We start from the raw sequence: 18,499 nt of genomic DNA, 5'->3' as shown, positions 1-18,499 counted from the left end.
GTCTGGTGTTGGAAGGGGCCTCAACATGTCATTTATTCTTTGCCCTGCCCAAACAGGACCAATGGTATGTAATGTCAGCTGTGGAAGTGCTGGAGTTTGGACAAACCTAATGCTCCTGAGCTCCTACACTTACCTGGAGACAGCTAGATACAGCTCAATGTGCCAAAGGTGCCCCTGCCTCAGCAGCTCAGAGGATCAGATGCTATTTTAAGCTACACTACCATAACCCTGGGATGATGCCCGAGGCACCGCTCTGCTTGCTGAGCCAGAGAGCAGCTCTGGCTGCAGGTTTCTTGCTCAAATGTGCATGGCATTGCCTGGGGTGGGGACACAAGCACCCCAGAGATCTGTGACAGAATGCAGCACCTAAAACACCTCAGCCCATCACTAGCCACATCTTTGCATTAGGCAGAGCAGCTGGTTCAGGGCAGATTCAGTCAGCCTGAAGGTAAAGAACAGGAAACCCAGGCTCTTTGCATAGATGGCAGCCAAACAAGTGACTGATTCCTGGCTTACGTTCCTGTGCATTAATCTTATTCCCCCTAATGTCAGGCTCTTACGGAAAACACACTCCTGTCCCTTTCCTTGGTTTCTGCTTTTCTTTTTTACTACCACAGATAATTTTTTCTTCCTTTCTTGCTTTGGCATCTGAAAGTTTTTGCTGAACATGTTGGTAAACAGAGAAGTCATTTTTTCCCCTGAATCACATTCAGCAGCTGTAGGATGTGCCATAGCATGCTGCAAGCTGTAGCACTAATGATGCTGCTGGGGTAATATCTCTCCCCAACCCTGACCCAGCATCCAGGACAAGTCCACCTTTGCATGAACTCCATTCATCCTTGGCTGTTCTTCCACAGTTACTAACACTGATTAATGACAGTGCAATACTGAGAACCAGCATGGCCAGCACAGGCCATCTGCCCAAGGGGCCCCTTAGCCACTTTTAAAAACTCTTCAGGAACGTGAGAAACAGAAGGTCCCCAATTTTTCAGTCTCAGTATCCTCGAAGAATTAAATCCACTCAAGTCATAGGTGCTGAAGCTTACAATGCTTTTCTGAGGTCTCTTTTTCTTCAAGTACATGGGTCCTCTGTCAACTTCAGAGCATAGGTCTTCTGCCAGCATGAGTCACTGTAATATAGGGTCTCCATCATCTGAAGAAACAGCCTGTAGTGAGGACAACCACTCAAGCCCTTCCATCAACATTACCTGTTCCCACTTCCATCTAACCCAGAGCAAGGAAGATCACCATAGTTTTTAGGAATACACTGTTACAGCAAAGAGCCAGTGCTGTTAGCCAGCACTGCTACTTAAGACTGCTTTCCTCTCCCTTCCAGGCAAAAAAAAACCCCTAGCTCTGATCCTCAAGCAGTGCAAGAAGAGAAGTAGCAAAAAGCTGCCTTACTTCCCCACAACCATGCAGAGAGCCTCCCATGGTCTGGAGTTGTTTTGTGAAACACCCTGTGGATTGCCTGGACGCATTTCAGTGAGATTTGTCTCATTTTGCCACTAATCTTCCATTTATTCTGATGCTATTTACCAGGTCTCATGTTCCCTTGACAACCAGATGTTTGACGTAAGTTTGGAGATCATCTTTTCCCCAGTACTCAGTCACAGTTAGAGGAATGACTTGTTGCCTTACACAGACAGAGGAGAGGAGCTAGGCAAATGGTCAAAGGCTCCTTTTATTCCCACTCTTTCTCCCTGGACTAAATTTCACACTCCTTGATCTGCTTACCTTGACCTTAGCATTCCAAATACATCCTTCAGAGAACTGGGTTCCCATAAACAGTTGATTTAAAGAACCTTGACTGACTTTACTGCTGTTAAACTGAAAATGCCAGAGCATCTGGTTAAAATGCTAATAATATTGTTCTAATTTCTGTTCTTCTTTAATAATCTTCGAGCTCTACCAACTTTGCTATTGACTTGAGCCTAGCTCTAGATAAACCTATATTCCTTGATACTGTGCTATGGTGATGGAAGCTTTAAAAAAATTAGAAGAGATAAGGTGCATTTATAGAGAATATTCTACATTCTGCCTTTCATTCTTTGGATAGGGTCACAATGCAGCCACAGCCAAATATTTGTTCTTTCATTCCTCTCAATGCCACATGGTCTCAGGAAGGGCACTTCCTCTCCATCAGGGTTGAGAGGATATCTACTATTGTTCATTTTTTAGGAACAATCATAATATTTTTAATAATATGTTCTGGTTCTACCTAGTTATACTACTCAATGCTACATTTGTATCCTCTATCCTGGATTTATTGCTATTACTTTCAGTAAAAAGACTCTCAATTAGAGTAGCATTGAAATGCAGGCATCAGAGTCTATTTGCCTGCAAATTTAGTGCATTTACCTAGGCAGATATTATTAGTTTCTAACTCGGGAGCAGAACTGCCTTCCATGGGGACAGCTGATGGTGCACAGTGAGCTGAAATACTCAGGAAGCACCTCCCAGGCTGCTGCAGTGCACAGCCCTCTATTTAAGACAGAATAAAATCTAACAAAACACTCCCTCAGACACAATGTCAATTGTTCTTCAATTCCCCAAGCACTATAATCATGTTGGCCTTTTCCATCTAGCAGAGCTTTGCACAACACTGAGGTCCCAAGAGCTCTCTCAGGACTATATTACTGGAGAAAATGGGCATAGCTTTTCTTGCAAACAGAAACCCCAAGGTTTCTTTGGATTCTGCTATCAGTGAAGCTAAATTTGTTCAAGGATTGATTAGCACAGCAATAACTCACTGAGTTGTAGGGGAAATCCTCCAGTGCTGATTTTACAAACAATGAGGTCAATGCTTCTAATAAATCAACTTCATTCATGCTCTCTATAAATAAGTAATGTCCCAGACTGGGAAGAAGCTGGCTCATGTTTTACTGCCGTGCTTGTTCTGAAAGCATTGGGAATTTTAATTCTCTTTCATCCATTTCTGGACCAGATTCATTCTGCTTGATCTTCTGAATCTACCTCCACCGCTTTTGTGTTCTTTGTCATGTAAGCTGGCCAACATTGAAGTCTTACTTCCCAATGCTTTTTGAAAGATTTACAGCATTTCATACCAGCTGCTTGAATAAAAATGATTGGTGGACTGGTACATCTCTTCTGTCTGCTGTTGCTGCATACCAAATACCCAGCTGTGAAGACCTGTTGCCTTTTTCCCCACAAGATGCTAAAGAACCAAATAGTACAAGTCATGAATCTTCCTATAGGATGACACTGTCTAGATCTATTCCCCTTGCAGAACGGGACAACAGAGCTGTCATTTGGTGTCAACCTGCTCCCCCAATGTGGCTGCAATATGAGTTGGGGGTGGGAATTTTCCCACCAATCCCACTGGAATCCTCAAACCTGTAGCAGCAGGACAGGGAACAGGGAGTGCCCCTCCCCACATGCAAGAAACAGGAATACAAGGTGAAAAGCAATCCCTGCAGTGGAGAGATGTCTGGAATGTTGTTGAAAAGCGTTTAGATACTGTTTCTCTGATGCTTCCAGAAGTACCTGAAAGGTCCTGCTGAAAAAGCTTGTCTCTGCATAGTCAATCCCAGACTTCTAAAAGTCTTCAGCGTTGACTTCCATACCATGAGAGCATTGGAGGAGCATGTGTGTTTGCCTCTCGTGTTGTGAGATGCTTTCAGCAGGCATTTATCCGAGTTAATCCTCAGGTTTTCCATGCAACCATGGAGTTAAAAAGGATATAACAAGCCTTACAAATACAAAAGCCAAGAATGACTTGACTTTGGCCTTAAGAAAAGCATAAAGAACTGCAAGACTCATTAAATAACAAGAATAATCAACCAATGCAAGCTTTAGATCAGCTGTTGAGGGATGACAGGTAGAAATAGGAAAGTCATGTTACCTCTGGCTAGAGAGTTAATGAAACCATTGCTAGACCACACTGTCTAGTCCTGGCAACTGCTTGAAAAGGAATTTGGAAAAGCGCTGCAAGAAAATATGCCTTGTAGGAAGACACTAGATAAGCTATTTAGAGCAGAATAAATGATGCCATGAATCCTATCTGGCTTTAAAATCACTAAATGTCTGTGGCCTAAAGACAAAGCAGCGAATTCCTCACCACCTCATTAGACCCAGAGCTACACGGAGTGAAATCAGCTGAATCCCAGCCCCGGAGGCCTCTCTGTGCTCCCACCACAGGGAGCAGACTGGAAATGTTTTTCAGATATTGTAAATATCAGATGGGCAAAAGTATTTGCTCAGCAGAACACAGATCTCATCCATTGATGAGGTGACAGGAAGTGGTGAGGTTTACTCAGAGCCCTTCCTTTGAAAAGGCGATCAGGCCTGTATGAGCTAGTGCGAGATGATTACAGGAGCAATTAAAGAAAGCTATTTAGTACAATTTACATCTAAAGTGAGGTATTTAGGCCAATTACAGGGAAAGCCAGCACATTTTTGATTTTTCTTTCAGAAAGCATATCGTTAAACTGCAGGATAAGTCTGAGGTAGCAAATTAATTTGGCTGTAATCAGATTTTGTTTGACATCAAGGAGGAAATGGGGAAACATGCCATGAGCAATGTGTGACTTGATTTCCTGGGAGCTCACCCTCTTGTGGAAGTGAAGAATTGCCCAGGTTTGAGTCATGGGGCACTGGCAGACCCTGTGTGAGCCAAGGGTCCCATGACACCAGCTCTTATCTGCCCTGGGAATGTTGACCACACAATGTTGTTGAATTGCATTCAGCAATGGGAACATTTCCAAGGAGGAAATGTCAATAGAGCTCATCGAGTTGTCATTGCTAGCCTAAAGGATGAGGACGTGTCATTAGTGTCTTTCTTACTCTCTTTTTCTTTGACTGGCTTGCTCTGGTGAGTGCCAGATTGTAGCATCCCTAGGGCTTTCATTTGCACATTTCCTGAATGATCCCAGCTTCGGCAGTGGCTGTGGAACATCTCCTGAAGATATGTCCATAGCTGCTAAAATGAAGTTCTCTAGACAACGACCCAGCTAAAATCAAAGCAGCACATGAAAGGTTAATCCTTGACAACCCAATCTCTATTTTCTTCACCTGGGTCAGCCAAAGAAAGATATTTCTGAACACAAACATGACCCCAAATAGAATTCATGAATGCACTTGAAACACTTAGAAAGTGCTACAAAAAATGCATTGCCCTCATTTACCTTATTTTCCTGTTGAATATTCAAAGCTGCTATTTCTTAAAGCCTGGAATATGTTGCTTCAATTCAGTTACTTAGATGTCTGACAGTTATGGGAACCAAAGGGATCCAAAGACCTAGATTTCTTTGAGACATGTTTGAGTTTCAGTCCCTAGTTGGAACATAACAGGGATCCTCACGTTGCAGGAGCTACATGGTAATTTTAAAATCACCTTTCTTCAAACAAACTCTTAGAAAAAGAGTCCTGTCCTGCCTGGGGTAAGCCCTGGAGAGCAGCAGACATCTGTGAAGAGGAGGGAGATTCCCAGTTCACTGTGAAAGCTTTCATAAAACTACATTCAGGAAGAAAGGCAAAGGTTACCCAGCAGGCAAAGATACCCTCAGTATCCCCAGAGATATCAGTTGCTAGAGAACACACCATATTCAGTATACTGATAACTTCACAGAAATCAGTCTGCAAGGTGCTAGATGAAGGAAATTGAGGCCCCTGAGATATCCTGCCATTTGCTGCCATTGGTATTCCACCACCAATGCATTTGCTCTTGAAGATATGGTCTGGCCTTGAGTCATGCCTTCCAAAGATGATTACCCTATCATCAGAGAGGCAGTAAAATCCCCTAGGGAAACCATTGATTGATTCCCTCTTCAGAGAAGTTCATCTTAAAGCTCAAATGTATGCCAAGGAAAGCATGCATCCCTTCCACCCCCCCCCCCCCCCCCCCCAAAATAAGCTCTTAATTGCAGGTGGACTTTTATTCTTTATAAAAATGACTTGACAGTTATTCTGGTAAAGAGCAGAGAGGAAACTGGAAATTAATGGTTCTGGCATTGCTGAAAATGTTCTGACTTAGAGGTTGGTGTTGCAGCAGATTTAGGGCATATTCACAAGGGAGAAGGTGTATCTTTATATACCAGAAGACCTGAGAAAATGGAGAGTCAGTTCTCATCTCCCTGGCTGCTGCTCTAGTCCAGTGTGGTATATTTTAATATACCACATGTGTGTATACACTTGTGTATTTTAAAGACAAAAATATTGCTTAGTTTATTCTCATTGTTATTCTCCCTCCTTAGTATCTGATCTGTATTTAACACTGACCAGAACCAGTTATAGTTTAATATAAAGCTTTACCTGACAAATACATGCAGGAGGACAGAAGTTTGGTTTGAAGTAGCATTCTGAGACTGTGCACAAGGTGAAACCAAGAGTTTAAAAGACAATAGATACCTCTTGAGTGAGGCTTGTATGGAAAAGCGCCTTTGGAAGTGAAAGGAAAGCTGTAAGGCACACATGTAAAGAGCTTTCTATCTGGAAATAAAACATTTGGTCAAGTGACTACCTCCTTTAGAGCAGTAAGAACACAAATTTGCCATCTAAACTCCACTGTACCTAACCAAAAAACCATTTTTTTCTCCATCTTCCTGTTTTTACCCTCTTTCCTAGCTGGAAAAGAAAGAGATCTTGGGCATTTCTACTGTCAGTAGGTCAACCAGAATTGCATTTGTTCTTACACTGGTGGACATTAGTCTATGTTAAGTAACTTGCATCTGGTACATATAACCATAGTGAATGGACAAATGCACAAACTTAGTTCAATAACATGATAACACACATAAGATGTGAAGATGGCTCCTGTGAAAGTTTGAGGCTTAACACAGAATAACTTACCCCCAAAAAATGAGGAAACCTTTCCGTCCAGGCAGGTGCTACCATCTCTGCTTGCTGTCATGCTCCTGGCATCTCTCTCCAAAGCAGCTGGACCTTAATTTGTTGGCAGGAAAGCACTAGAATAAATACATGACCACGTGGTATCACATTAGACATTGCCTAAGTTATTGTGTATATTCTAACTAGTGGTTTCACAGTCCTTTGGTTCTGTAAGTGCTTCTTCACAGGCATGGAAAAATTCCTTGTGATGTGCACATCCACACTCCTGTACAACAGCTAAATGAGTCTGAGCTATTGCATCCATGTTTGGTGTCATACCAGAGCCTCACATGTTGCTTTGAGCTATTAATCAAGGAAAAGAGATTCTGTGAGGGCAGCAGACAGTTTATGTCCCCTTTCTGTCAGTGCAGACCATGAATGTTGTGGCTGAAGGGCTCTTCCAAGGCAAAATTCAGTCCCACAAAGTCACCAGGGCTTTGCTATGAACAACTGAAATACATTGCAGGAAGAGTTTGGCAAAAACAGGTGTATCTGGGGTGACCTAAGGAACAATAATATCAACAAAAAATTGTCATATTATCCCCAGGAACACAAGTTAATTAGCTCACACCTCAGACCAGCTCATGGTCCACACACCATATCCAGCCCACACAGTAAAGCCATTCAGCTTTAGTAAACCCATTTGCTTTTCTGCTGCAGCCTTCAAGCAGGACAGCAATTTTCAGAGCCCTGTGTTGAAGCCCATTAGCAAAACCCCCAGGCAGACAGACCTGCAACAGAGGGCTGGGGATCCAAAATAGTTACTGAAACTGTAGCAAGAAGTGCCCAGGTAATTTATGATTTCAAAGCAGTATTTTACACGTCCTGCACTTAGTTAAAGCCACCCAGGGAAAGGAGGAAAACGTCTGCTCCGTCACAGAGTCTGATGCAACCCAGACTGGAGCCAAATGAGAACTAGGACTGTGCAAGTATTCAGCCACAGCTCATTGCAGTCCCCAGTGTGAAAGGCCATGCCATTTCAGTGCTTAATCAATGTATCAATATGGCCAGCAAATGGCAAGGAGACTTTGGATTTATCTTGTTACTCCAGGACTGCTCATAAAGCCCAGTTCACCAGCCCATAAAGGAGCCTGCTTTGCCCTCAGTGACTGGGAAGGAATTCTGTGTTGGCTTCCCAGAGGCTTGGTCACTGACAGCACAGGAAAAAATAGGAACAGGATAAGTGAAAGTAAATGCAGATAAAGCCAAAAAGTAAGGCCTACAAATGTAGCAAAGCCATCTCAGCTCATAAATGAGACCTACCAAGTGGACACACTGAACAGCCTGACAAAGGCAGACTGATAAACTCAGTATGAAAATACCATGATGTTTTCACAGGCAAAAGCCATTTATTTTGACATCTGCTTTGCCTGCATGAAAGTGGGGTGGAAATTTCAGCATCAATACATTAATCTAGACATTGCTGTTTCAAGAACCAGTGATTATTTGAATTGTCAGTGGGAACCATTTGGTCCCCACTCCAGTCAGAACCAGGAGCCCAAAGACAACAGTTTCCCTGTTGCTGAAGCTCAGCCAACAAGACATTTGGCTGGGGTGGTAGCTGTAAGCTCAGAGAGGTGAAGTGGACAAGGATATCTACTGATGTGATAGATTAGAAGAACGGTCAAGAAGCAGCAAAAAACAAAGTTTGATAAGGAAAAACACAGCAAAAGAAACTACTGATGCCACATGGAAATTCACAGCAGGGCACATAGAAGGCAGGATACTATAAGGAGAATTAAAATGTGATGTGTAAGCTGGGTAGTCTCGAGGGTGTATTTTTCCAAACACCCTTGCATTTCTTAGGGAAGAGTAACAGTAGGACACAAGCAGCCTCTTTATTCCCCTTGGCATTTCCCAGAGATTGCCAAGAGCCAAACTGAACTGCACAGACTATCAATAACTGTTCAGTGCGTGGCTCCACAGACCTGTTGCAATATATTCACTGTGACTTCATGGACCACAAAGCACAGATAACGGCTTAGGAGCTGTTAGAGCATATCCTTCTGGCAAAGCATAATGCACTGGAGATGGACTGCACCTCTATCCAAACAGCTTGTCTCCAAACCACATTAACCACTGGAACATGACAGCAGTTTGTATCTGCACCAGGGCCTTTTGCCAACATAGCTCCATCAGAGCTGTGTCAGTCAGATGTCACCAAGAGACGGGCCAGCAAAACTTCAGAGCAGCCTGAGCCTGGACAGTAAATTTCAGTGTGATTTTTAAGTTTCTAAAACTCTGAATTCCTGGGCTGATCTTCTGCAAGCAGGACCCAGCTCAGGGTTACCTGGCATGAGAGGCAAAGCTGGATAGCTACGTCAGCACTGAGATATGGCAAATGTCTCTTCATCATACTCATTACATCACTTGCACCTGTGTGCACCCCATGGCCACACAGGTGCCATATGAGCATCCTGCTTTGGAGGGGTTCTGCAGACTCCATGCAGATTCAACCAAGGACTGACAGAGCAACTGATACTCACGTGCAGTCCCAAACACCACCTTGGCACCTCAGCACTGAGTGACCCACACACTGCAGATGGAAAATTGCTTTCAGAGGAAGGTTACACATTCCATAGTTGGTCCTGGAGCACAGTAAAATCAGCAGAAGAGGTCTGGCTCCTGCAATGGTTGGCACAGGGGCAGGCTGAAGGCTCGCCAAGGTTGCAGCTGGACAAAACTTCATACCTCCCAGCTGCCTCCAGTAAGCTGTGCAGGATCACCTGTGGCCACACTGCTTCTGTGAAAGGAGCTAAGAAAAGCATATTGTCAGGAGGCTTATACAGCTCATAGCTCTACTGGGACAATTTGAGACTCCCTACACCACAAGACGTTGAAATCCTGGGTTCTGGGGAGATTTCATTCAAATTAGTTTACCAAAGTCAGGTTGCAGGAAGGGGATGGATCATCTGGGCATTCTCCAGTTGGTACCCATCTCCCCACCCTGCTACCTTTTTTTCTGGGATCTTCCACCTATGGGTATCCATGCTCAATAGCTAGCCCCATTTTGACTGCTTCTGGGAGCTGCACTGTGTATGAGCTACCTCCTGAGCTGAGGAGCAGAAGGAAGGCTCCCAGCCCCTTTCCCATCTCTTCTTTCCTTCCCTCCCTGCACATCACACGGCAGCCCCAGCAGTGGGTGAGCACAGCCCGTCCTGCTCTCATCAGCAAGTCTGGTCCTCACTGAGCCTTTGTACTTTCAGGATGTCAGTCCTGCTCTGTTTATGTGCTAGCAAAATTACTGTGTTGCTTTGCAAGCAAGTAAAGCTGCTGAACAATCAATCTGTCCAGCCACACTGTCAGAGACTTCAAGTCTAAAAGATTTCAAGCAGGACATTTTTCCCCAGTGCAGGAGCTATTAACTTCTATAAACTGGTAGGTGCTTTTCTCCTGTAAAAGCCTTATCACTGGAAAAAGAATCAGCAAGAACCTCTGTGAAGTTTTTCAAGCCTCCTCTTTGCCAAGTAACTATCAATCTTCCCCAGTCCTCATTAATGGCAAGTTGTGATCAGCCAAGGGGCACCAGTCTGACCCCCACCCCCTGCCCCAGCCATAGCTCTGTGTTCATTCCAGCCATTTGCCCTCCTGCTTTAAAACAAGCTGCTTTCCTGATGAATGTTTAGTCTTCTTGCTGTCTAACGAGTGGAAATTAATTCCTCCCCCCCACATCTTTTCAGTTGAGTAGCAATGATTTAAGCTGATTAACTGGTTAACTAAATGTCATTAACACAGATCATACCCTTTATACAAAATAACACTGATTACTGAGATCAGCTAATAACAGTTCATCCAAAAGCAATAAAAAACCCTTTTCATCAATGTCAGTGGGTTCAAAATGAAGTTCAAAAGGAGTTCTGCTAAAGGAGTAACAGGGCTGAGTGTGATCAATAAACTAAGCCATGTTTTCCTTGATTTGTCACAGAATCTGTTCAGCATCCCTGCAAACATTAATGCTTCTCTTCTTCCCATCCTTTGGGGCATCCACTGCAATGATCCATGACAAAACCACCCCAACACTCAGGGTGGGGAGGCAGGAATCCTGTGCTTTCAAATCCTACCATCTCATGGGGTCAGCTGGTGGCTGCAGAGACAGAAGCAAATGTTTCTGGGTCCCCAATAGCAACAGTGTGTGCCCCTCATCTGTCTGTGAAGAAAGAAGAGCTTGGCATAGAGCATTTACTTCTGTTGTGACTTTAGGCTGTCTTTGATTTGGCTTGAGTCTATGTGCTTGCTTTAGGATCCATATTTTAAGGTACGTGCTTATGTGTCTAGCACAGGGGTGTATTGGCATTTTCAGAGTAAACCACATAAAAATGAGGCCACTGGCTTGTGCATAAACAATATATCTTGTTTCTTTCTTCCAGTAACTGTGACTGTGGGAGGACAACAACACTTGCTGGGACTTTATGACACTGCAGGGCAGGTAAATTACAATGAAACATTTCTAAGTTTCTTTTCCCATGGTTGGTTTGTTACTACCATATGCTGGAGTTTGTTGTTCATTATGTTTCTGAAGGTTTGGGTTTGTTTTTTTTTTAAATATTAACAACTTCTTGTTTTCTACACTGAGATTTAATTCTGGTTCAGCAATATACACACATCCATCCCTAAGAATGCATTTTGTCTAAGCAAAATAATTAAGCCTGATTTGGCTGTTCAGACTCCCATATATCCACCTCCTACTGTAAATATGACACATAAAGTCAGTGTTTTCTTGCCTTTACCACATGGTGGCATCGAAGATACAGCAAAGAATTCCTGTTTTAAGATCAGAAAGATAGTAGAATACAGCACCAGCCTATCAGACACCAGCTACTGACCATTTTAAGCGGTAACCCGGACAGACCAGCACCCATCCCAGCATCCTTCCCCCAGGATAAGGATGTGCATCACAAGAGAGTCTGCATCCCATGCTTACTTACTCTTCCCACTGTCTGATGTGGTGTGCTGCTCTAAAAGTTTGCCAAAGAGCTCTGGTCTGTGGGCTGATTTCACCCCCTGGAGAGGAAGAGAGTAATTATCAGTGCCTGGCTCTGCCAGGAAAAGGGCACAAAAGGGTACAGGGAGCAAGACATTTTCATGGTGAGATTTTCCTCCCCTGCCTCCAAATGCCAGCAACCAGCAGAGTAAAGAAATGACCACCATCCACACAGAAACTCTGCAGGAAATCTCCTGCCCAAGGGGCAGGAAACAGGCTCAAGTTTTCCCCCTGCTTGGGAGGGCTGGAACCCACATCCAGCAGCTCCCCCAGTCAGAGCTGGCACTGGGCAGCTGAGGACGTGCTGGCACTGGAGGCAGCAGGAGAGAAAAGGAGCTTTGGGAACCTGTTTCACTCCCTGAGACCCAGCAGCCCTTTTGGGAGCACTTCTCTGTGGCCAAAACAGGGTGGGGGGAGCGGGTTTGGCCATGACTGACTGCTATGAAATGTATAAACAATGCAGAGGAGACTCTCCTGTCTGCAGAGGCCACCTATTACAGAGTAGACTTTGCAGCAGAATGCAGAGAGGTCGAAACCCACATCAGGACAGTCACTGCCAGCAAACCCTGCTTTCAACAGCATTGGGGCTTTTATGCTTTGGGAGGTTGCTTTTTTCTTTTTCCTATCATATTTTATCCTATCACATGTCTGTAGGAAGCAACTGTCACTTCATAGCTAGCTTGGTGTCACAGTCCACCCATCCTACTGTTTACATGGTACAAAGAGATGATCCAAAAGCCAGTCCCAAAATATGACCCAATTCCTTGTCCCATGTTCAATGCCTGTTCGATTTCCTACTCTGTCTTCACAATGCAGAGCTCAGAGCATGTCTGTCACAATCCAGCAGTACCACAAGCCTTTGCAAAGGAGGCTGGAGTTATGTTCAGTTCTCAGTCAGATTTTATTCACTGCCTTAATATTTCTGCTTGTTTAGTAGGGCTGATAGTTCCACCTGCTAGCCATTTCCTCAGAATACATCCTTTTATTTGTCCTCCTGAGCCAGAAGTAACACAAATCTGCCTCTCTGAAAAACTTCACCCCTCCACAATTTTGCCATCTTCTGCATCTAGCCAGAACACCACCTGCCTCCAGGCACCTTTTCCAGCTCATCAGGCTCATTTCCCTTTCAGACCTTGGTCCAGAAGACATGGCCATCTAGTCAAAACTCAGAGCATGAATCACTTCTTGATGACTAGATTGTATCTCCTTGGAGGCTGAGAGGATTATACTTCCCACACGCTCAAGCTATAACAACAGATCATCTGGGTTGTTCCCTGCCTCCTTCTCCTTGTGTTGTATGGCTTTCCAAAGGCATCAGTGTGAAGTCATAGCCAAAAATAGCACTCAGCAGTGCAACGCTATAAAACATATGCTAATGAAATAACAATTGGAAAATGTACTCCTGCAGCAGGACCCTCTGTCAGCCTGAAGGGAAAGCTGGCAGAGACCCCACATCTGGGGTATCTGGTTTTCTGCATCCCTGGCGCAAACAGCCCTAGCAGGAAAGAAAGCAGTGGTCTTTTTTAGCCCCAGGCTGGACTCAGGTGTGAGGTGCTGTAATGGGCTGACATGGCAGGAAGTGTACCTGAGATCAGCACCGCAGCAACATCAAAGGAAAGCAGCTTTTGCTGTATGTTCTGGGCCCCAGGGCTGCAAGGCGGGAAGAGATCAGTGGTGAGAGAGCAGGAAGGGAGCGACAGCGGCCTGTGCCTCTCAGCCCTGAAAAGTCACAGGCACGTAACTCACCCAGGCCAGGCCTCCTGCTGCATTTCCATGCCAAACCAGTGGCCAGGCAGCGTAACTGGAAGCCTTCCACTCCCTAAATAGCTGGCAGCAAAATGAAGCCAGTGAAACAAATTAATGATCAGCTACAGCCCAATCCCATGAGGACTCACGCCCCTTCCCAAACACCCCTGTCACACCTCTGGAGATGTGCCCCATACACACACAAATGTCCAGTCCCTTTTTCACATTATCTGTTTGCTTGACTTCAACCATCTCTGAATGAGATACGATCCTGATGGAGCTCATAACAGGCCATTGCAGGGGTTTATAGCCCTCTCCTGGAGGGCACAAACAGAGGCAGGGCCTGATGTGGTTTGCAGGCTCCTGCCAGCCCTCAGACACAGGCACCTACAGGAGCCCAGATCAACTCATACCCATGACATTTGCGCTTTAACACATCCATGTAAGCTCCTGTGTGCCTTGCCAGGAGACAAGACCTCTGCTACGTGTTGGTCCCTCCTCAGGGTTTATATAATGCTCTGTGCTGCTAACACAGATCCTGTAAAAGGCTTTTCAAGGAGCTACAAAGGAACAAGCAAAACCAGCTGAAACGCTCCTGCAGCTGTCACTGCGAGGCAGAGTGCTCATGCCTTTTAGTTTGTAATTTTAATGGTACAGTAAGTCCCAGCCCCTCTAAACAGGCACGTCTGGGATATTGAAACTGGTTCTGTTCCGCCAATTTCGCTCTCCAAAAAAAAATATAAATAAATTAAAATTCCCAAATCACGGTTCCTCAAGGATTTGCTGCCACCGCGTGGCTGCTGTCGGAGACAGTTAACCACAGACAAGGTCTCTGCCAAGCACCCCCTCTCAGCCCTCATTGCCCATGGCATAACCTCAGCGAAGCCAGCAGGTTTGAGGTTCTGGTTTAAAATGATGCCCCATAAGCAGGCCAGGCCTCCCGCATCCCCAGCATCCCCTGGAAGCTCTGCTGCCTCTGTAATGCAATTGCTCCTCTGCTCCCACTGTGCTGACATCCACTTTGCCTCAAGTCACCTGTGGGAGCTGAGTGTCATCTCCACAGCCTCGTATACATCTCCTCCCAATTGCTTTGCTTCTTCATGGCCCATATCACTGATCTTCCCACAAACACCTCTGAGTTTTCTTTCTGCCATTCCCTGAACGTGGAGAATCCACTCTTTCTTGGGTTGGTGTGTCTAAACATCTCCTCTTGTCATGGAAATAGTTTTTCAGATCAGTGCTTCCCATAACACTGGAAACACACAGCTCAGTGGGAAAATACTCTGGCTTTACGTCAAATACTGTGGCTCTGGGGCTGGAGGTGTTAACTGGGAACTCACCCTTCCTGTTCAAGTGGGTTTGGGACAATGAACATTGAGTTAGACAAAACAAAACATTTTGTTTGTTGTTTAGGATGTTTCTTCAAGCTTCTTTTTAAGGAGACAGAGCTAAATTTGGCCTGGTACTTCCTTTCAGAATAAATAATTAAGGAGTTTTGTTTAGAAAAGGTTGCAGCAGACTGTTTTTAAATAATCCATTGGGGTAAGGGTTTGGAAATTAGTGTCAATTCAGAAGTAGTCTGCTTCATCTTAGCTCTGCACACTCAGTGAACAGAAGATTTGTGAAAGAAGATTTACCAGTCTTAACTCATAATTAAGCTTTCTCGTTTGTTGACCCAACTAAAGCAAGACAGAAACAAGACAGAATTAACACACCACATGATCCAGCCACAGAGTGATGCAGTCCTGCATCAGTTCCTGAGCAGGACAGGCAGCAGCTGCATTGCACCTGCCCCTAATGCAGGATATTCCTCTAACTCAAATAAATGTTCTCAAGTTTTACCAACAACACCTGGATAATTTGTGGGTTTGGGGTTTTTTTTCCCCTTTTTATTGTGTTGTTAACTATTTCACTATCTGCAAAGTAGAACTGCACCAAATGAAGTTCCAGGCAGTTGTAACCAAGAAGAGACCATACTGCACAGATTTGAGGCTTGCCCAGAATAACTGTAGACTAAAGCCCTCGGCCTCAGTCAGATCTGACAGCAACATGTACTACCATTTCCCACACTCCAACTTGGTGTTCCTTTCCAATATTTTTAATTCTGGACCCAACCAAAAAATCTTCAGGACATGTACATCCCCTCTAAGCATCTGTTTCATTACCCTGAAATTTCCTAACGGGTATCACTGAAAAGTACCAACCAGACACAGCTCCATATGCTCTCACTATCAGAAAGAGCCAGTATATCCCTTTCACATGGCTTGAAAAAACCTCTGCTTGCTCTCAACATCTCAAGCCTAAAAGCAGACCTAAATTCTTCCTTGAAACTCAGCTATGAAAGCCAGTTCACGACATAACACAGATGCACTTTGAGCTGTTGGAAAATTTGCCTTCTTCACAATGAGAAGGCCTCTCTCCATCCCCAGTCCAGGGTCTGTGGAAATACTAAATCACTCCCCCAGTGATGTACCCAGCCACTGCAGCCTGGGTTTGATCTGCTTTGTACTTTCAAGATGCTGACTGACACATTAGTGCGTACCATCCGTGACTGTGATGGCATTAAATAGACCAGAGAGCCTATTTTTTGTATAGGCTCATATCTAAAATGCTTATTGGGGAATAGAAAGCCCATAATATTAACAGAAAAGTTGCTAGAGGTGTGTGTCATCAGCAAATATTAGTTAACAGTGACAGTCAAATAATACTTCCCAGGATGGTATCGCATCACCAGAGGGCTGGGGTCAGTACACACAGCCTCAGGATCAGACTCGTTACTCCACCAGTGACGGCTGCTGTTCAGCAGTGCCCTCTACACCAGCATCACCACGGCTAACACACAAAATGCAGCAGCTCTTTTGGGTAAAGCTGCTGACAAAACAGCACCTCATAACATACTTGCTGTTTTCCCTCTGGCAGGAGGACTACAACCAGCTGAGACCACTGTCCTACCCCAACACGGACGTGTTCTTGATCTGTTTCTCCGTGGTGAACCCTGCCTCGTACCACAACGTCCAGGAGGAGTGGGTGCCCGAGCTGAAAGTCTGCATGCCCAACGTGCCTTACGTCCTCATAGGAACACAGGTAATGCTCTGCAGGTGCACTGCCAGACATCACAGGGGTCTTCAGAGCGAGGAGGCTCCTACTGCAACCCAGGGGGGTGGCTGGAGAGGTTTCCTATTTAACTTCTTATGTGACATGCAGTCAGATTTTCCCATGAGAGGAAAACTCAGGGACTGGGAATGGAAACCAACATGCAGATGTCCCATTATGCTAGTCACAACTGGCAGAATTCATCCCATTGTTATATTCAAATGTATATAAAGGTGGTATCGAGGCATAAATACCTAGAGAGAGAAAAAACTTCTGACCAACCTTTAGTCAGGGAGGAAAAAACCTTCAAAACCTGTGGTTAGAAGCAGAAGCTAAACTTCAAACTAAATTTTAAGAATGGGAATAATTAATCAAATTACTTACTTAGAGACCTGGAAAAGAAAAAACCTCCCTCGTGTTTTAACAGCAACATTGCAATTAGTGACTCACCTCCCTGCTTCTGTTATAGTGGATGTTAAACTGAACGATCGAGCCACTTTATTTTGGCCTTGAAAACTATGAATCTATCGATCAAATAAAAATGTCTTAAAGACAAGTTTGCTTCCAAGACACAGAGTGGCTAGAGACTGTGAGAAGCAGGGATACAACCATCTGGAAAATGTCCGAGCACCGGAGAGTAACCTAAGCCAAGTTGGAGAAACAAATCAAATTCTAGTCAAAACCAAAATCTTCATGCCACAGGAAAGTCCAATCCTTCAAACACTGGCTTTGTTTTCCACACTGGAACAATCTAAAACACCCATTTTAAGACAAAAATATTACCCTTTGGATCACACATTCAGAAAATGGATGGGTTCATTTTGATGTTTTCTGTGGAAATAAAGGATTTTGTTTCAAGTCAATCAGGCTGAGCTGCTTCTGTCTGGACTGTCAGGATGTTTTTTGGGTGATGCAGTGCAGGGTCGCAGCAGCCTCCCCTTCCAGTGGGGCTCAGGCTTCCACCAACACTTTCCAAACCACATTGTGAAAGCCTTTGAGAGCCTTACTGTACTGCAGCTGTCTGAGCTGTGGCCCTATCACCCACCAGTGAGAAGGAATTCATGGTTAAACAGAAAGAAAGAAAAAAAAAAAGGGAAAAAGAAAGGAAAATAGATGTGCAATGAGTTTATGGAGTATCTGAGGCCTGGAGGACAGATGCCTTTATGCAAGGACATGACAGTGGATTCATAAAGCTATGAATATCTATCTCAAGAACTACAGCAAGGTGGTACTGAGCACAGTGTTTGTGAATTTTCTGTTAGATTGATCTCCGGGATGATCCCAAAACTCTGGCTCGGCTGCTTTACATGAAGGAGAAACCACTCACCTACGAGCACGGAGTGAAGCTGGCGAAGGAGGTAATGGCTTTGCCTGGGGTGCCTTAATGTGGGTAATCACAGCTTTCCATTGGGTTTGTTTCATTCGAGGTGAGCTCCTCCAGGGGCACGTTGGTTGGTCCCAGCCAGAGACTGACGTCTCTGCTCAAACAGGCTGGAGCCAGACACAGGTTGTGGCTCCTGAGCCTGCTGCTTTTCCATGCTCTCCAACTGAGCTCTCAGCAAAGCAGCAAGGGATGCAGGGCAGGAGGTGGCAATGGACAGCAAAACAGATTTTACTGCCTACTTGACCTAAGTCAAGTGTTTCTTGTTCAGGCTTCTGTCAGGAGGAGCACGTGGCAAACACCTCTCTGCAGTCGCCTCCTTCCCAACTCATCCCTGTCCCTTACAGAAACACAGACAGCTTGATTCTCACTTATCCAGTGCACTTCTTGCAGGAGACAAGGATCTCCCAAGGTTTCTGTGCTATTAAACCTTTCTCCCAGGGAGGCAG

General features: G+C 44.7%; 1 protein-coding gene across 1 annotated transcript in view; it reads left to right on the top strand.

Annotated features, from left to right (window-relative positions):
- The window catches only part of RHOJ (ras homolog family member J), a gene marked incomplete at its 5' end in the record, with an annotated part of 52,413 nt that overhangs the window by 33,090 nt on the left and 824 nt on the right, over positions 1–18,499 (top strand). The window contains 3 exons of the mRNA XM_084270678.1: positions 11,217–11,275; positions 16,496–16,660; positions 17,932–18,027. Of these exons, the coding sequence (XP_084126804.1) occupies positions 11,217–11,275; positions 16,496–16,660; positions 17,932–18,027 (320 nt within the window). The remainder of the gene's footprint in view (positions 1–11,216; positions 11,276–16,495; positions 16,661–17,931; positions 18,028–18,499) is intronic.

Source organism: Gallinula chloropus, assembly GCF_964237585.1.
Source record: "Gallinula chloropus genome assembly, chromosome: 14".
NCBI lineage: Eukaryota > Metazoa > Chordata > Aves > Gruiformes > Rallidae > Gallinula > Gallinula chloropus.
The sequence above is the reverse complement of the archived record's forward strand: the minus strand, read 5'-3'. Positions and strand labels throughout refer to the sequence as shown.